A 21,256-nucleotide genomic window follows, 5' to 3' on the forward strand; every position below is an offset into this window, starting at 1 on the left:
CTTCTCCCTCTCTCCCTCCTTCCCTTTCTTAACTTTCTTTTTTCTTCCTCACTCAAAAAATATTAAAGGGAGTAGAACTTAAATGCGTTCTTATACCTGCAGACATAGTTTGATAGTGGAACATTTTCCTTTTACCTACCTCCTAAACTATTCTTGCCATGAGAAAACTGCTTATTGCTAATTAGGTTAAGGATTATTTATTAATGATTAATTTCATTGTTAAAATACCTAGTATAACAACTTTATAACTTTTTTTCAGTTTTAATAAACCCTTTTCCACATGCAGTCTCAGATGTGTCTCTTGACCACTTGATACCTTATTTCCTGACCAGGGCATGGGCTGAGCTTTTCTTCTGGTATATGTGTCCATCGTGGCTGGAGGAGACAGAAGCTGCAGGGACTCAAAACCACAGTTCTGAAGCTGTGTCATGAAGCTTATCTGACAGCAAATTTGGGGTTATACATAAGTTCTGGATGCTACTATGCTTGAGTTATTGCTATGTGAGTCATGGGTGTATGGAAATGCTGGTTTTGAATGGTGTAAGTATATAGCAGTGGTTCTTATCTGGGGCACCTTTTGTCTCCTAGGAGATATTTAGAAATGCAGCAGCCAAGCTGACTGTCACAGCTGAGAGAGGAGATTGTTGCCTGTATCTAGTAAGCAGAAGTCAGGGCTGCTGCTGAGTATTCTATAATGCACAGAAGCCCCACAAGAATTACGTAGCCCAAATAGTAGTAGTTTCAAGGTTGAGAAATCCTAGAATATAAGCATTCATACAGTGAATCATGTGATAAAATAATTATATATGCTCAATCAGAACTGTGGGGTTGGTGTTTGACCGCATAACTGGGCACTACAGTCTTGCAAATTAGCACATAAAATTTACTCACCATTATAATCACACTTTAAAATATATTTAAGACAATAGTGGGGGCTGGAGAGGTGGCTCAGTGGTTAAGAGCACTAGCTGCACTTGCAGAGGACTTAGGTTCAGTTCCCAGCACCCATATGGCAGGTAGCAACTGTCTATAACTCAAGTTCTAAGAGATTCTATACCTTCTTCTGAACTCCGTGGGACTTGCACAACACAGGTGCCCTTACATACATGTAGGCAATACATCTTACACATAAAAATAAATAAAAATTAAAAAGACAATAGTGTTTCTATTCTATAATATAATTCAGTGTTAAATTAATAATTAGTGATTATACCTTTTGCATTTTTTCTTGAAATAAAATTCAATTGTTTTAATTTGGAAAAAAAGCATATGGTGTTGAGAGAAAGAGACGTCTGTAATCAGTCTTTGATGAAGAGTTACCATTGACTTTGATGATAATATTGGTCAGAAAACATACTGTGCTTAGTGGGGCTGGGAGACTCTTCTAGACGGGCTCCTGCTGCCTCCTTTGGTCTTCAGTGTTGGTATCATCTTCCATGCCTGTACAGTCACTCAAATTACGTATCTCTGGAGTTTCATCGACTCCCGTCCCCTTTGCCTTACTGCAATTATGGATGATCAATTCTGCATAATCCTGTGCTTTCTCATAATAATGACCTACTCTGACTTCTGAGGCCACTTATTGCTAACTCTGTCCAGGCCTTCCTCCTGGTCTGTTGTGGCTTTAACAATAGCATCCTGGCCACTCTGCCTTACCTCACTGCTGCTTCAGCTAAATTCATTTGGCACTCCACAATACTCGTCACTTCTTATTCATCCATTTCTTTGGTGAAGGAATGTGTACTGAGCACATACTATCGGCTAGTTACAATGCTAGGAACTGTGAGCATTCACTGAATTAGATTTTTCCAAGCCTCTGCATTACTTACAGAGCAAACCCTTTGCTTCTAACAAAACACACAAGCCTGTAAAACCTGCTTCAGACCTAACATTTCAGTGCATAGTTCTACTCTAACTTAATGTACTTAACATCAGACACATTGAACACATTACTTTTCCTCAGTCTGGGTCACATACTATCAACCATTGAGTATTTTGCATATGCTCTCTACTTGAGCATCTTTTCTATTTTTGTTTAGGGTACTCTCATTCATCCTGTGCAACTTAGCTTAGTAGTTAGAGAAGTGCCTTGCACATGGAAAAGACTCAACAAATAAGTAACGAACTGGTTTCACCTCTTTGCGAAACTTCCCTAGCACAGGTCAACAGGCATATCTCCATGGCCGGTGTATGGATTTCTAAAAAAAACCCCATTGTATATTCTAGCTGTGAACCCCTTGAGGACAAGGTTTGTATCTTATATCTCTTGGGACTGCTAGGCTCTGTATCACACTAGATATAAAGTGGACCCTTATGATTTGAAGTGCTCTATTATGTCCCATTAATTTCTTGGAGCTTTGGAACCCTTGTTTCTTCATACTGGAAATGACATGTATTGTTTGTTGTTTTGAATCGCACAGAATGTGATGCTAGTCTCAAATGGGCCTGGTCCCTTCTGCAGTACTTTCAATGCACAGGATCTGAAGCGTGAGACTGGGCATTAGAGTCCCTTCTCTATCACTTAATCGCTGTGTGAAATTGGGATGAAAGTGAACTAGTCTTCGGGCCTGTTTCTTCTTCTGTAAGACAGGCATAATGCTATCTGCCCTCTTTTGTCTGTGGTTTGGTCATGAGGATCAAAGAAGAGAGAGTACATATTCCAAAGTGCTGCTTACCTTCTAAAGGCTTCTTAAAGTTTTCACATCTCTTTCTATTCAAAATACAGCATTGCGAGTTGTAACCCCTCCCTCACCCCTGCAAGTGTTTCCTTACTCCTCCAAAGACTAACTTCTGGAAAGGGTCAGTTGTGCATACTGCATTCACTCTCAATCTTCTATCCCCGATGCCCTTTTTCAGCCCTGCCAAACTACTGGAGACTCATTCATCACCATCATTCCCTCATGGCAAGAACCCATGGATACCATTCTGCCCTTTTCTTATTTGATCTGTTCCTACCATCTTCTCCCTGGGACAGTCTCAGCACTGAGGCTAGAGTGACCTTCTCAAAATAGGTTCTGACGTTATCCCATTATTAACCAAATCCTACAATGACTCCTACAGGATAAAATGCCAAGCCCACCATCCTCTGATCAGTGCCTCCAACTCCTCAGCCTCCCCAAATGTTGCTGTTCTTATAAGATGCACTTTGCTCATACAAAATGATTCCTGTTTTGAGAAAGTGATACACGCCACCAAAAAGACAGCTCAGTACAACCTAGTCGTCGCTTAAGATTGGTCCAAAATGTCACTTATTCTAGGAGACATTTCTTCATCCAGCTTTACCCCTCCTTTTTCAGGCAGAAGTAGATCCCACCATCTCATTGCTCTCCAAATTTCTTGACCCCATCTTGAGTATAAGTTCTCTCTAGCCCCTAGTTTATCTCCTCTACTAAACAGTGAGCTCCAAGAAACATGTTCTATCTCTTTATGCTTAGTTTCCTGATAAATAGTAAGGAAACTTACTGTTTATTCAAAAGCTTATTGAATAAATAAATGAGTACTCTGTGACATAATTTGTATTTCATTCTTATTCTTCTGTCATATTTTGGACAGCTTTTTGAATTTTGTCATATTTGGTTTTCATTGATATAGAAAAATTCTAGCAAGTGACTCAATTTATGCAGAAGTTACTCTGGGTTGAGATGTGGACATGGCTTTCCTTGGAAAGTCTTTATACTGCAAAAGAGAGTGTATTTGTCTGGGCTCTGTCCCCATGGGTTCTCAGCAACCTCTGAGGACATACTCAGGAGGTCCTGCTCACCTGCCGCTTCCGGCCTTGCTGTTTTCCAGCTGTCGGGAGAGCAGCTTAGCAATGGTAGTGAAGCTGTTGCTCATGCGGAAGATGTCCCTGCTGTGAGGGCCCAGGATGGAGGAGAAGGCATCCGTGAGGCTCTTAATCTCCAGCAGGAGGATATGATGAAACGAATGCTCCATGTTGGCCAGCTGACTCACTAGGTATCTCAGACAGCTCCTGGCTCTCTCCTGCCAAGAACAACAACAACAACAAAAATTGTCTCTATGGTAAATAATATAAAAGTCCTATAACCAGAGGTAACTGAAGTAAGTCCCTTCAAAGAAATATGGGCACTGTTAATAATATAGGCACTACTGAAAACAAAAAATCTGGAAATTCATGGCATGCAATGCATCATAGGGACATATTCCTACCCCCCCCACCCCCCTTGGCTTAAAGTCAGAAGCTTGAAGTGGAAGACCTCTATCATATGCCGGGCCCATCCTAGAAGTTAGGAACACAGCATGAGCACATAAGGACAGAAATCCCTACTGTCATGATGAAGTAGACAGACAATAAACAAAATATCAATGTAAAATGTATAGTGGGTTGGATGAAGAAATGTGTCTCAAAGAAAAAATAGAGCAAGAAACCTGGGGGACCTAATATTAAATAGTGCAGCCACGCACAGCTCAGAGAGAAGGTGACATTCAAACTTAATAAGGTCTTTTAATGAAACCTAGCATGCTCAGTAACCTTAGAAAACAATCACAGTAAATTCATCCTACTTGATACAGGGAGGTAGGAAGACAGAGGATCTGGAACATGTGAGATGTGGCACTTTATTTACTGTTCGTCCTACTAAGAATGTAACTTCAAATTTCATGTAAGTTCCTTAGCTTTACAATCAGATTCTTTTTCAAAATTTTAGAGTATTTCTTTTTTATTATTTATTATTTTTATTTTATGTCTATGCATGTATTGCCTGCATGTAGGTAAGCGCACCCATGTCGTGCAATGCCCACGGAGGACAGAAGAGGCTATCAGATCCCCTGGAAGTGGAGTTACAGACAGTTGTTAGTTTCCATGTGGGTGCTGGGATACAAATGGAGTCTTCTGCAAGAACAGTCAGTGTTCTTAACCGCTGAGCCATTTCTCCAGCCCCCTGAAACAAAGCGGTGGGATCCCCTGGAACTGGAGTTATGGACAGTTGTTAGCTGCCATGTGGGTGCTGGGATTCGAACCCAGGTCTTCTGTAAGAACAACCAGTGTTCTTAACCATTGAGCCTTCTCTACAGCCCCCCCCTTTTTTTTTTTTTAGCATTTTAAAGTCATTCCACAAATATTTAAGTGTCCCTGTGGTTTCATTAAGATTTCCTGGGTTGCACATGTACTAGGTTGGTAGAGCAATTGCTTAGCATGCGTGAGGCCCTGGGATTGCTCCTTCACTCCACCTCCACCCTCCACCCCACACCCCCCAAAATAATCTTCCTCAGCATAAAAATTAGAAAGTTCTTTTCTTAGACACATTTGTCTTCCTGACCGTGAAGGTGGCCATGTGAATATTTGCTGAAATCAACATCACTCTGAATGATCTTTTGACGGCCAAACCGAGCTGAAGGGAAATTAATCACAGTGCAGGAACAAGAAAACTCCTAACTGCTCAGGACCTGGCATATGAATCCCGGCCAAACTCACATCGTTTGTTCTGAAACCTTGGAGTACATCCAGGTACCTCACAGGGGTAACAGATGTGATTTTGGATGAGAGAGTGTGATGTTAGGACAAGAAGGCAATTCTGATTTCTTTCTCAGTTCCAAGGTATTTTGTCTCTGGGGACCAGTGACTGCATTTTTCTGCTTTCAGTCTTCTCACTGTGAGGTGGGGTCACTGGCACCTCTGTGTCTCAATTGTGGGACAGTCCCTGGCCTGTCACACATAAATTTCTTATTTATTATTAAAATGTTCATAGCTAATCCATGAGAGTAGTTAGGCCAAGTGCCAAGGTTGTCCTTTCTCATGGACTCCTCTGATGCTGTAAGTGAAAATGAGCCCTGACAGCTCACCCAGAAGAAACCAAAGGCAGACTAACTTGCTCAAGGCCACAAAAGTCCCTCTGTCTCTGAAGTGGTCCCCTCACTGGCTATGCTTCGAGCCCCTCCCACCAAGAACCCAAGTCCCCATGCGTTAGTCCACTCCTGTTTTTGTCTCTCATTCATCATCTGGGCTATGTCTTCCTTTATACTTAATTATATTTAATTTACCTCATAAGCATCATAAATACTCTGTAAATACAAAACAGGCTAACAGTTTTCAAGGCTTTTGTTTCCAGGACCACTTTATCCTCTTAAAAATGCTTGAAGGCCCCAAAGAGGTTTTGTTTTTCTGGGCTGTATGTGTTGATATTTATCATGTTGGAAGTTGAAGTATGAAATTAGAAAGAATCATCAATTCATTTAAAAATAACTACGTATTATGTAGCTAGATACATATTTTTAATGAAAGATCACATCCAAATAATAAATTAAGAATTGTGATATTCCTACAAAGTTTTGCAAATCTCTTCAGTAACTGCTCACATGGACAACAACTGAATTCTCACATCTGTTTCTTTGTCTGATGTGTTAAATCTGGCCTCACACAGATATGTAGTTGGGTAAAGGAGGGCTATTTTCAAAATAGTCTTGATAATTATACATATGATATATAAATATGAATATAATTGTGATAATTATGCATGAATAGTATATGAAAAATCAATTAAGTATAGTAGTAACAGTATGTAACATTAATATTTTTGTATCCTATTACATTAAAATCCATTGGTCCATCTTGCACTTTGAATGAATATTTCACTTGTGCTTGCTATTATAACATTAAGCATTGATTTGGCAGAAATATTGTTTCACTGAGTTAAGCTTATCTTCCAAATGTTGATGTGTTTCATTACATATTAAAAATGTTGCATTTGGTGAAGGAGAGAGAGGCTCACAAGCTCCCATCTCTAGCCGAGGAGCTATTGACAATTAATGACTTTTGGGGGAAGGAGAGTCAATTTTCTTTAAGGGTGTCACCCACCCCTGGTAGGTTATCCATGCTCCAGTGCATGGCCTCACATCCATGAACATATGGGTAGCACGAATTGGACTTGGCGAGTTATGAAGAGCATAAAAAGAAGAGGACACAAAGTTGGGAGGGAATGCGGATGGGAGGAGATCGAGGAGTTTCAGGGAGGAGCTGGGGGTGAATATGATCAAAATGCATTGTATGCATGCATGAAATTATCAAATGATGACTATAATATTTTGTTAAAAAGAGAAACAAGTAAAAATAACAGTGAACCCACTACATTTGTTCATACCCCCAATCATCTCATTAAGAAAGCTCTTATACAAGGAAGCCTGCCATGTTCAGAATGGTGGATATAGATTACCCAAATTCTAATTTTCACCAAGAGGTCAAATTTTATCACGGACAACTGATACAGTTGGTACTCTATATCCACGAGTTCTATATCTATGAATCCAACAAACTGCAGATTGAAATATTCTGGGGCAATATCGTTGTCTGTGCTGTACATGTGCAGAGTGATCATGTCATGGTTCCCTAAATATACAGCTTAAAACCTATTTATACATGATGTACATCGTGTGAGGTATTATGAATCATTTAGAGATGAATTAAAGCAAGAGAAGAAAATAAAAAGACAAGAGAAATAAGAGAAGGAAAATGGGTTATATTCAAAATAATGCTTTTTTTCCGTAAAGGAATTTAACAGTCTTGGATTTTGAGGTCCACAGTATAGTCCCCCTGCTTTTGCTGTAAAAAAATACCCAACAAGAAGAAACTTAATGGAGGAAAGGTTTATTTCAGCTTACAGTTCAAGAAGATACCATCCATATACTCACATACAGTCTCACACATTGCACAGGCAGTCAAGAAATAGAGAAATGGTAAGAAGCAGGGCCAGGTTACAAATCTGAAGGTCTGAACCCAGGCATCCACTTCCTCTAGCCTAGGCCCCACCTGACCACCCCCACTCCCAGCAGAGGGCCAGAGCCTATGGGGGACATTTCACATTCAAACCACAGCACAGGGTGATACTAGAACCAGCCCTTTTCAGGTCTCAAGGGATAACTGCAGTAACATCAGTACTTTGCTTAAAGTGAAAAGCTCACTTCATTCCTTTTTCCAGATAACATTTACCAGCTAGTTCAAACTCAACAACCATAGGTTGTTTGTCAATCATTATCAATCATTATCTCAAGAAAAAAGTATTCTGTGAAAAGAAGTAGTTAGCTGAGCTGGTGCGACCAAAGTCTGAGTTTTCTTAAGATAGCTCCTGTATTCCTGTATTTAAATATGCATCAGAAATACTGAGCCTATACACATTTCTCATTAACCTCACTGACTATAAAAAATACATGTACTCAGTCTTAAGATTTAATAAAATTAGTTATTTCCACTGCTTCATCAAGCTAAATGAGTCCTCAGGGTGGGAAGGTGGGACTGGAAAAACGAGAGTAGTTTTTGGCCTCCAAGAACCTCTGGAGTATATCTGGAGACGATTTTGGTTGTCATAGCTGTGGGTATGGGAGGATGGATTGGCAGATCCAGTGGGAAGAGGCCAGAGATACTGCCAAGCATACAATGCATAGGACAGCTCCCAGCTAAGGATCATCTAACCAAAGTGCTAATGGTGTCAGGCTGAGAAATTCTGAGTTAAATGAAAACTGGCTTTTTCCTGGTCCTGTAAACGACTGTGAATACAGTTTGGTGCCAGTGTCCTGATTTGAGGTAATCATTAGATGTTTTACAAACTATTGTTTTGCTCTCTTGATGTAAATGTCAACCTACTAGACATGATAAACAATGTCTTATTACTGCACTATCATGAAAATAACTGCCATTCTAGGTTCCTTGAAAGGACCTAAGAAGTAATGAATCATGTTGAAAATTGATGAACTAGTATCAGGCATGGCAAACACTTTTTACAAATGAACAAATACCAAATATTTTCAACTTAGTAAGCTATATGGTGTCTCTTGTAGAAAAACAGTTATAAATAATAGTATCTGCCTGAACATGACTGGGTTTCTCTATAGGCAGTAATTTGCTGACCTCTGAACTAGACTGTATATTTGCAAAAGTGCATTGGCCATATTACTTATTTTTAAATTTTTAAAATTTATTTGCTTATTTTTTTTTTAATGTGTATGAATGTTTTGCCTTCAGGTACATAATGTACCTTTGTTGTGCAGTGCCTGTGGAGGCCAGAAAAGGGCATTGATCCCCTGGAACTGGAGTTATGGATAGTTGTTAGCTGCTGTGTGGGTGTTGGGAACTGAACCCAGGTCCTCTGCAAGAGCACCCAGTACTCTTAACCATAGAGCCATCTCTATGGTCCCCATATTGTTTATTTTTAATCAGTGTTATCATTTAGTTTTTTAAAAAATATATCTCATAACCTATCTCATAAAGCTCGTCTGTTGTCTCATTAAAATAACACAATTCAAGTCAGAAAATGGTTTAAAAAATATATCTCATAACCTATCATAAAGCTCGTCTGTTGTCTCATTAAAATAACACAGTTCAAGTCAGAAAATGGTTTAAAAATTGTTGCCTTGTTATAAAAATGATAGTTTCCCTTTATTAACTATTTTGTGTGTACCAGGCAGTTGGCCTGTGTTTTCCCCTGATCTTCACAATTTTACAAAGTGTGCATTTCAATGAAGATAATAATACCAAAAGGAAATAATGACTGAAGTTACACAGGTAACACAAGCATGGTAAAGCCAATACTGAATGAAGACCTGACTGACTCCAGAGTTTAAATGGTTCCCGGTTCCAGGGCCTAGGAAGACCCGTTGATGCAGTCTTACACCTTACAGCCCTGTGCTCACAACAAGCATTGCCAAGTGATCACAGAGTTCTTTGCCACTGGACCTGTGAGCTTCCTGAGACCCTGTCTCAACACTGTCCTCTTGTGAGGATAGCTGGCTGTACGTTGGAATCATCTGAGGTGACAGTAAGACAAAGCTAACGCCCAATAAGCTCCCATTTCCAAATTCCCATTTAATGTAATTGAAATGAGTGGGGACCCAAGCACAGGGATTTTTAAACCTCCCAGATTATACTGGGAAGCCAGAGTTGAAAATCACTAGTCTGTGTAGGATTCTCTATCTCTGAAAATTTAAGAATTAGCTGATTTGGCTAATTTGGATTCAGTCCTAAAATCCACTTTTTCTTTCCTATATCTTTTATCAATTTATAAAAGCATATTAAAACAACATACTTGGTTGCTTGAAGAAAAATATTTTATTCATGGTGTTCCTGTTATTCTTGACTGAACACTATCTGTTTTCAGAGCTCGTACACTAAGGGGAACTAGTAAGGGTCATTAGACAAAATGAAATGATTACAGTTAATGCTTTCTCAGTGGAACTTTGCAAGGCAATCCCAGAGGCTGCTTAGAACACTCAGAAACTTGATGGTGATCCTTGATGCTTAGCTTCTTAGGGGTACAGTTTATGAGAATCTCTCTAATGATTCTGAGATTATCTAACTCCAGAATAGGAGTTGGAAGGGTTTGTACTGGTTCTTCCTCCTATCCCATTCTTTGACTCTGAGCATTCAACCCTTTCTGTTTGCCTCAAGATTTTTCAGGTTTCAGCACTAAAAGTTCCTTGCCGTGGGAATTTTTTTGTTCTAGTTTAGCTGTTAAATATTACCCAAAGGCCCATGAACTGAAGACGTTATCTGCAAGAAGGACACTATCTGGAGGCAGTGGAACTTTCAGGGGCTGGGACTTAATAGTCACTACAGTGTGCCTGCTAGGGAGATCATGAGATTCTGACCACTTCTCTCTCTTCTCTCTGTCTCATGATATAAAAAGCTTCCCTTGGCCACACTCTACCACCATGATGTCCTGCCTCACTATGGGCCCAAAACACTGGAGACAATAACTGGTGGACTGGAACCTCAAACCCTGAACCCAAATAACTCTTTTCTCATTCTAAACCAATTATTTTAAATTGGTGGAAAACTAACACTTCCTGGTTATGTGAAAATCAGAACATTTGGTGTTAGTTACTTTTGTGAATACCTGATAGAAACAACTTAATGGAGGAAAGGTTTATTTTAACTCACTGTCTCAGAAGTTTTAGTTTATCAAAGCAGGAAAAGGATGGTGGAGTTCATGGTGGTAGGTGCATGCAGCTAGGGCCTCTCACATCACTGGGGCAGACAGGAAGCAGAGCACAGGCCAAGTGCAACCTTCAGAGGCCTGCCCCTAACCAGCCTCCTTCTCCAGCCTAGAACCTGGACGAAGCATTCAAAACATGAGCCTCTGGAGGACATTTCAAATTCACAAACTCAGTCATCCTACTCTGGAGTCAGTGGGGAGGTAGGAAATATGTGTAGCTCTGTTGAGAATTTCATACACGCATACGGTATATTTTGATCATGTTCACCCCCCACTCCTTCCCTAACTCCCAGATTCATTCCCCACCTTCCCTTCCCCCCTCCAACTTCATGTCCTGTTTTGTTTTTTAAAAATATCTCACTGAGTCCAGTTTGTGCTTCCCAATACTCACACCTATGGGGCCACCCACTGGAGCATAGTTTACTTAAAGGGTCATGCCCTTAAAGAAAACTGACTCTCAACGTGGAAGAAGCCAGAGCAGTCTGCGTCCCGATTCCCTATTGGCAATTTGGATAACCTCTTCAGAGGATGGTGTGATAGGAATAGGAGGTAGGAATTGGCTTAGGCAGGTAGGGTTAAAAGACTCCAAAGAAAAGTATCCAGTCTCTTGGCTAAAACTAGCAATGTCCTTGGGCCTCTTAGCAACACACTCTGTTCCAAAGGCCTTTTCAAAAATGTCAAAAATATTAAACATTGGGAGCTTTTGTCTAACCCTTAAAAGATTTTAGGGTTACCTCTTCCGGGGGCGGGGGCAATGTTAGAGTAGCCAAAAGCCCCATGAAAAAAATAAACCAAAGAAGAAAACAAACAAACAAAAAAAACAAAAAAACCTGACTCTCCCTGTTCCCAGCAGTTATAGGGTTATAAGTGGAGTTTAAGGGGAAAAAAAAGAAAGCAGAACACCGAGTGGTACCTAGAAGTAGGGTACCACTGACGTGTTAGCCCAGAGACTTTTATAGGACTTATGGCCCAAACTGGAATGAGGTATGGGAAGATGAGCTGGTTAGTCCAGTGGGCCTATCCATGAGGTGTCCAGGTGCCTCTCTATTCAAGTCTTCTTATATAGTTTCCAGGCAGGGGTGCTCATTTAGGGGAAGGAAAAAACAAACAAACAAACAAACAAACACGAAACCACGAAATTCATTCTTCAAGTTTTCAAGAGAAAGGACCCAGCAGCCACTGGCCTGGGGTTGCTTTGGTGGCTGTTGATTTGTCGGAGACTCTAGCATCCCTAGTTACGCTCATCCTTAGGGAGAGAGAAAGCTTTTGTTGCTTTAAAAAAAAAAACCCACCTTTCCTTTTCTGGTGTCAAAACTACTGCTTTTGTGCATGCTCCCAACCTGTGGTCCATCTGCCATATTGTGATGCTGCACAAGGCCCTTACAGCTGCAGCTGCTGGGTTTGGAACTTCCTTGCTTGCAGTACTGTGAGCTAAGCAGAGCAGACTCAGATATTTTGTTAGCAACATAAAATAGAGTAAGGAAAAATCCATCCCTAAATGAGAAATGTAATTATGGGAGTCAAAGGAGAAAAACCAAAAAAAAAAAAATTATGACCACTAAGCCAGCTCAGTGGAGTATACTGGAAGGAATGCTTCAATCTGAAGAGAAAGTAAAGCACACCCAAGAGATCACAGGGAATAAATAGGCAATGCCAGGACAGTGAATCAAAAATGGTCTAAGAAAACACAAAAAAAATGACAGAAATTAATACATATGTTTCAATAATAACATTTAATATCAGTGGACTCAATTCTTCAATTAAAAATCACAGGCTAGCAGACTGGATTATAAAACAGGATCCATCTTTTTTTCTGACTCCAAGAAGTATAACTATCAGTGATTGAGAGACACCATCTTAGGTAAAAGGGTGGAAGAAATGTTCCAAACAAATGGAACTAAGGAAAAAGCAAATGCAGCTACTGTAACATATGACAAATTAGATATCAACCCAAAACTAATAAAAGAGACAAGGAAGGTCACTTCATGCTCATTAAAGGAATAATCCACCAAGAGGATACTGCAGTTCTAAACATATGTACCAAATACAGGCATATCCAACTTCATAAAAGAAATATGACTATCTAAAATCACAGATTAACCAAAACACAGTGATTGTATGTGACCTCAATACTCCACTCTCAAATAGATTGGTTATTTGGACAAAGCTTAAACAGAGAAACATTGGCGTTAAATGACATCATAAATCAAATAGACCTAACAGACTTCTACAGAACATTCTACTCAAACAATAAAGAATACGTATTTTTCTCAAGCAGGCCATGAAACTTTCTCCAAAATTGATCACATACTGGGACACAAAGCAAGTCTTAACAAACACAGGAAAACTGAAATAATATCCGGCCTTTAATGGTATCACTGTGGAATAAATCTGGGTATCAACAGCATTAGTAACTACAGAAATTACACAAACTTGTGGAGACTAAACAACACACTATTGAATGATAATTGGGTCAAGGAACAAACCAAGAACAAAATGTAAAAATTTCTGGAATTGAGTGAATATGAAAACACAACATACCAAAAAATCTGTGGGACACAATAAAGGCAATCCTAAGAGGAAAGAGCTGAATGCCTACATAATAAAAATTTGAGATATCTCAAATTAATAACTTAATGGTGCACCTAAAAATTTGTAAAAACAAGAACACTACCTAAAAACAGTAGATAGGATGAAATGATCAAAACAAAACGAATGAACTAGAAACAAACAGAAAACAATGAAGTAAACAGTTCTTTGAAAAAATTAACTAGATTGATAAACTTTTAGCTAAATACACCAAAACAGAGAGAGAAGGTTCAAATGTTAAAAACTGGAGATGACCAGTTACTAGCGTAAAAGTATGAAGTATTCAGAACAGAAGAGGAAGAAAAAATAAAATCCGAGGGACAAGATGTTAGTTACATCACCAGTATATTTCACGAAGCAAACCATCAGCAACGCCTGTGGAACGATTGGACTGATCCATGCCATTGCGGACAGCAAAGACAAGATGCACTTTGAATCTGGATCAACCTTGAAAAACTTCCTGGAGGTGTCTGTGTCAGTGAGCCCTGAAGAACGAGCCAAATACCTGAAGAACTTTGACGCTATTCGAGTTACTCATGAGACCAGTGCCCATGAAGGTCAGACTGAGGCACCAAGTACTGAGCCAAATACCTGAAGAACTATGATGCTATTCGAGTTACTCATGAGACCAGTGCCCATGAAGGTCAGACTGAGACACCAAGTACAGATGAAAAAGTAGATCTTCACTTTATTGAATTAGTTCATGTAGACGGGCATCTCTATGAATTAGATGGGCAGAAACCATTTCCAATTAACCTTGGGGAAACGTGATGAAACGTTGCTAGAGGTGCCATAGAAGTTTGCAAGGAGGTTATGGAACGTGACCTTGATGAATCAAGATTTAATGCAATTGCTCTTTCTGCAGCATAGCTTGTGGGAAATACTGTATTATTTACAACAAAGATTACATTTCTGATGCCAAACACTAACTCAGAACTTTTGATATTTTCATTAACTTGAATGATTAAACTTTATGTGAATAAACTTTTACTAAAAAATTGGAGATGTAAAGGGAGGTGTTACAACAGATACTGGGGAATTCAGAGTATCATAAGGACATACATTAAATATTTATCTTCCACTAAACTGGAAAATGTGAAAGAAATGGATGAATTTCTAGATACATATGACTTAACCAATGTTAAAACAAGATGATGTAAGTAATTTAAACAGATCCATACAACCAATGAGATAGAAGCAGTAATTAAAAATCTCCCAACTAGAAAACAACCCAGGGCCAAATAAATTCATTACAGAATTCTGCCAGACCTTCAAAGTAGACCTCACTACTCCAATTTTTCTGTAAAATAGAAAAGTAAGGAACACTTCCAAATTCTTTTTATAAATCTAGTATTCTTCTGTTACCAAAACCAGATAAAGACCCAACAATAAAAAATAATTATAAGTTTATCTCCTGGATAAATATAGATGCAAAAATTTATAATAAAGTATTTACAAACAAAATTCAAGAGCACATTGAATAGCTCACCCACCACAATCAAGCCAACTTCATCCCGGAGATGCAGGGATGGTTCAATATGTAAATTCACAAGTGTAATTCACCACATAAGTAGATTCCAAGATAGAAACCTCATGATCATGCCATTAGATGCAGAAAAGGCCTTTGACAAAATCCAACATCCCTTCATGATAAAAGTCTTGTAGAATCTAGGGATTCAGGGAACATATCTCAATGTAATAAAGGCAACATGCAACAAGCTCACAGCCAATATCCTGCCAAATGGAGAAAAACATGGAGACTTTCCACTAAAATCAAGAATAAGACAAAAATGTCTACTTTCTTCAGTCCTGTTCAATATAATATTTGAAGTCTTAGCTAGAGCAATGAAGGGGTACAAATAGGAGTGTAAAAGGTAAAAGAATCCTTATTGCAGATGACATGATTCTATATATGGAAAACCATAAAGACTCTACCAGGCAACTCCTACTGCTGATAACTTCATTCAGCAGAGTATCAGAACTCAAAATTAACACACAGAAATCAGTAGTCTTCCTATACATCAACAACAAACTAAATCAGAGAAATGACACCATTCATAATACCTTACAAAATATCTCAAAATAAATCTAACCAAGGAAGTGGAAAGATTTGCACAAAAAACTTTCAAGATACTGAAGAAAGAAATTGAAGAAGGTACCAGAAGATGGGAAGATCTCCCATGCTCATGGATTGGTAAAATTACTATTATAAAAATGGTTATCCTACCAAAATCGATGTACAGAGTCACTGGAATTTCCATCAAAATGCCAACAGAAATTTCACAGAAATTTTAAAAACTTTCAAATTTTATACAGAAACACTCAAGACATAGGACAACTGAAACCATTCTGAAAATTAAAAACACCGTTGGAGGCATCACCTTCCCTAATATCAAAGTATACTACAGAGATTTGGTAAAAAAAAAAAAAATCATCATGATAATGGAATAAATACTGATCAGCAGAATACAAGTGAGGACCCATGTGTAGGCCCACACTCCTACAGTCACCTGAAGCTTGATAAAGAGGACCAACATCCATATTGGAGAAAAGACACATCTTCAACAAATGGTGCTGGATGGGTACAAACTGGATGGGTACATGTAGAAGAATGGAACTAGATTCTTAAGTCTCACTTTGCACAAAAGTCAACTCCAAATGGATCAAGGACCTCAACATAAGACCTGATAGCCTGAATCTGATAGAGGAGAAAGTAGAGAATACTTTGGAACTTACAGGCAAAGGAAAGAACTAGTAGTACAAGAATTAACACCAACAATTGGCAAATGGGATCTCACGAAACTAAAAAATCTTCTCTACAGCAAAGGACATTATCATTCGAGTGAAGAGGCAGCCTACAGAATGGAAACAATATCTTTATCAGCTGTACAGAAAATTATTGTCTAGAATAAACAAAGAATTTAAAAAACTAAACACCAAGAAAACAAACAACCAAATTAAAAAATGCGGCATGGAACCAAACAGACAGTTCTCAAAAGAAGAACTGCAAATGGTCAAAAAACATTTTTAAAATGTTCAGCATCCTTAGCTATCAGGAAATGCAAATCAAGACCACTGTGAAAGAAATTTAAATGGAGCTACCTTATAACAGGGGGAGCATTACCTTTACCTCTCCCAGATACCTTAGACTATCCCAGTGCTGGGTATGGGTTACAGTATTTTTTTGATTTGTCGGTCATATACAAGAGGTTCCATATACCCTCCCCCAAACATTATAGACTCGTTCTAACATAAGGCTAAGATAATTGCTTAAGACAGTGCATACCTGAGTCATAGAACTTGGAGAAATCAAGTTGGCACTGATCTAGAAGCTTCATCCCTACTGCCTAGCGTTCACAGTGCTAGAAGGTTCTAAGCACACTACTGGGGTGGGGGGAGAAGCACTCAACAATTTTATTCAGCTAGGAACTCTTCAAGCTACATAGCAAGTGGCCTGGGAAGATGTGTCTGTTGATGCAATCTCGCATGAATGTTATGGGAGCAACCAATCACTTTCTGCTTATATTTAAAGCTCACTCCACAAGATAGAACTTATGTCTGATACTGTGGGTTTTAAACTTGTGCCCAGCTAGGATACAGGTCCTAGGGGAAAACTCAATGCTTTTAATTGCTAAATGGACCTAATAGTAAACTGCTCTCTAAATTCTTATATTTATACACATAGCTTAGTGCATCTCTCAGTCCTCATTAAAGAAGCTTATTTTTACAGTAAATGACAACTAATATAGAGACCTACAATGGGTCAACATGCAGAAAATAAGAAACCGAGAAGTGTTCAGCTCTAAATGGGACATCTTTATCACACCTCCTCTCCCAAGGCTCAGGGATAATAAGAGAAGAAGAGGTGGAAAGATTGTAAAAGATACAGGGAGTAGAAATCTGCAGAGAAACAATATTTGCTGGACACAAGGTTATTGCACACACAAACTCACTGTGGCTGTGACTGCATGTATGAGACCTGAACAAGAGCAAGCCAGCCAAAACCCAAGCATGGATAAAGCAAAGGCTTGCAAAGCCCCACCTCTATCTGAGGAGCTATTGGCAATCTATGGCTGTTGGAGGGAAGGAGAGTCAGTTTTCTTCAGGGATGTGGCCCCTGAGAGGATACACAGGCTTCAATAGATGGCCCTACAACCATGCAAATAAATTAGGAGGGAAAAGTGATGGGGAAATAGGAGAAAATCTTAAGGGGAGAGAATGGGGTGGATTTGATCAAAGCACATCATATGTATATATGAAATTCTCAATAAAAAATTAAAGCCAAAAAGTGAACCTAACCTCTCTCTCTCTTTCTCTCTCTCTCTCTCTCTCTCTCTCTCTCTCTCTTTCTCTTCACCTCTAATCTTAATATAATTTCATTAGGTGAGACAAGGTAGGAAGGACAACTCAGATTATTTTTATGTGGGAACCAATGGAAAACTCCGAATTTTGGCTCATGCTAATTGAAGGATTTTTTTTCATTTCATTATACTGTCAACTACATTATAACAAAATCATTTATGAAACACTCATGGAGTGTTTAAAAATATTTTTCTACTCATTGATAAATGTTACATTAGAATTAAAAAATATTTACATATTTCAATAATCACATAGTCAAATGTGAAAGGCAGGCATTTTCACCCTTTACTATTTTTGATTCAGTTTTCATGACATTAGGAACATAGTTTGGGGGCACAAAGGAGGGTAATAAATCATGTCTAGTAAATTCTGTCTGGGTAAAACAATTTAGAAAATAAATTCCAGCAATAAAAGTTAAGAAACAGATGAAAACAGATGCATCCTTTGTTTTGTATGAACTTCAAATTTTGTGACATGGCAAAAATTAAGGCTAAATTGGACTCACTTCAACTCTATGCATTTGGCACAGAATACTAAACTAAATCCTACCCTTGCAAAAAAAAGTCAACAAAGTATAAGCTTTTGATTTATAAAACAATTACGGCTTGCACATATTTAAGTCTGGAACTTACTGTCTTCCTCAAAAAATGTTTGAATGAAATTGACTTAGGATTTAAAAGAGTAACTAGAGATTGAAAGGCAGTTTAATTACATGTGCATGGTATTTGAAAAAATAATGTAACCATATAAATTATGTCTTCATTTTGACTGATTTTAAAGGGCAAGAAAATTGACATAGTCTACTGTCAAACAAAATTATTTTTCCTCAAATAGCATTCAATATGGCCATGTTTCTGTCTAAAAACCCTGGTCCTCCTATTTGTGCTGGGCAAGAGTTTGCCAGTGTTCTTTTCATTGCATTGATCCCCTCAAATGCTTACAGATCCGAAACCTTGGAGAAATCCTTCTAATTCGAGCTTCAAACATGGTATTTCTTTTGATTGATAAAGACTTAAATGTGCTATAGTTCAGTTTTGCTCTCTAAAAACTGGGGGCTTGGGAACGCAGCCTCTGAAAGGTAGATCTTTTGTGTGGACCCAGAATGTATTATACAGAGCCAGAGTCTCTTCTCCCACCACACAGGGTCCCCTCATGGAGATGACCTCTCATTGATTATCCTGAACAATGGTTCCACTATTCCCTTTGCTTTAATTAAACACTCTTTGAAAGACCACTGGGAACTTAGCATTGAAAAACTTCTGGAGAACTCAAAGCCACAGCCCATCTTTAATCACACAAGGATCTGCTTGGCAAATGAGGTGTAAATGAGTGAGAGAAAAAGCAACTCAACATGGAAATGATTTTGAGGAAAGATGCTGTTGTGGGCCTCAAAAGTAAGACAAAGAAAGAGACAGGAGAGAGGAAGGAAGAAGAAGGATGGAAGGATGGAAGGAAGGAAGGGAGAAAGAGGAAGAAAGGGAAGAAGAGCGTGTGACAAACCAATTGTGGTTGAAATTTTTCTTAGGACAAAAAGTACGTGCTTTTTGTTCATCAGGGAAAGCAACAGTATAGTAAAAATTTAACTCGGTTAAACTCTATGAGTTACAATGCAACTTTCTATAAGTCCCTCATCACATGACAATTTAATCATTATATGACTAGATATGTGGTACCTATCTTTCTTTGCATATAATTATTTTCAAAAGAAATAGACAGAATATCTTATTAGTGGCCATTACGAAGTAATTCCCAAATACAAGTCAGACAGAAAGAGTTGGATGAGTATTATTTCATTCCTTAAAGGACGAATGAAATGGAAAAATGCATTTGTGTGGTGTACACCTGGTATCTGGCCCAGCAGTCCCTGAAACTTTTCCTGGATTTTGCCTTGCCCCTCCCTGCTATAGCAACTGTGTTTTCATTGTAAACTGCTTCACATGAATTAACCGGGAATGAATGTGTGAATAAATGAATGAACAAATGAGCAAATGGATGAATGAAAGCAAATGCAGCTAATAGGGAAGAGTTGTGAAGCTGGCTAGGCTGGCACTGAGATCCTCAATGGACATTATGCTTAACCTTGCTATTTCGTGTAAGAACAGAGTTGTCTCACCATAGCTGCTGTCCCTGCTGTATTTACCATGTAGGTCATCAAAATCCAAGCATCTTGCCTTTGAGCTTATCTCATTTCCTAAGATGGAGGAAGGCAAACTATTGCTTTCAGGAAACACCTGTGTTACTGCTTCCCTCCATCAGTCTCCACCTTTCCATATAATTTGTGTTCAGCAGTCATAAAGGAAAGGAATGGTAGCTCCTATATTTTGAATGTTTACCTCTTCCTAAATCCACCGAAGTTTAATTGCCATTTTAGCAGAAAATTTTAAGGCACGGAACCTTTGAGTGGCTCTGTTCTCACTAATGGAGCACTGATGTCATTATTTCGGAATGGGTTCCTTATCAAAGGATACATCTGCCCTTCCTTCTTGGGATGATGCAGTAAGAACTTCCTCATGCATGTTCCTTGATCTTGGATTTCCCAGTTAGATCCATGACCCAATAGTTTCTGTTCACCATAAATTAACCAGCCTATGATATTCTGAAGTAGCACCACCAAGAACAGTAAGGCAATAGTAGCCAAATAGTCATCAGCAAAATGTAGTTGTCATAGCAAAGGAAGGCTCTGGAAAGTGTTTGGGATGAGGAAAGGAGACCTGATTGAGACAGGACAATTAGCACAGATTACTGTTTGCTGCCAAAGGAAGCTTGCACAAGAAAGAAGTCAGAGATAATAGAGATACAGTTTAGTCTAATCCAGAAATTTCTAAAATAAACCAAACTCAATGTATCAGTTACTTATTTTGTTGGTGCAGTAAAACCCTGACACAAGAAACTTAAGGAAGGGTTTATTTGGCTTACAGTTCCAGGGAATACAGTCCATCAGGGCAGGGAAGGCACAGAGGCAGGAGCAGAAGGCATCTGGTCACATCATGTCCACAGTCAGGAAGCAGAGGGCCATGAACACTTATGCTCAGCCTGCTGCCTTCCTTCTATTCAGCCTGGGGCACCAGCCCATGGAACTACACCCACCACATTTAGGGTGGGTTTTCCTCAATTAACTAAACTAGATAATCCCTCATAGGCATGCCTAGTGAGTAGTTTCCATGGTGATTCTAAACCCCACCAAGATGACATGATTAACTCTAATACTTAGTGAACAAAGATTTTAATGATGTGAGATGGAGAAGAATTTCCCTTTATTTCTCTGAATAAATTACTAGACTTTTAACCCCATGGAAGCCATATAGCCCTGAAGACGGGGAATCTAGTCCATTTCCATTTACTGATTCCCCAGTTCATCTCAAAGTTGT

At 38.9% G+C, this 21,256-nt stretch overlaps 1 protein-coding gene and 1 pseudogene across 2 annotated transcripts in view; one reads left to right on the plus strand and one right to left on the minus strand.

Annotated features, from left to right (window-relative positions):
• The window catches only part of Veph1 (ventricular zone expressed PH domain containing 1), a 243,699-nt gene that overhangs the window by 141,427 nt on the left and 81,016 nt on the right, over positions 1-21,256 (minus strand). For both annotated transcript variants that reach the window (XM_008837452.1, XM_008837453.2), the window contains exon 6: positions 3,761-3,981. In XM_008837452.1, the coding sequence (XP_008835674.1) occupies positions 3,761-3,981 (221 nt within the window). The remainder of the gene's footprint in view (positions 1-3,760; positions 3,982-21,256) is intronic.
• LOC103737631 lies at positions 9,604-14,396 on the plus strand (annotated as a pseudogene).

The sequence above is a fragment of the Nannospalax galili genome, unplaced genomic scaffold (assembly GCF_000622305.1).
Source record: "Nannospalax galili isolate Female #2095 unplaced genomic scaffold, S.galili_v1.0 scaffold617, whole genome shotgun sequence".
Classification (NCBI taxonomy): domain Eukaryota; kingdom Metazoa; phylum Chordata; class Mammalia; order Rodentia; family Spalacidae; genus Nannospalax; species Nannospalax galili.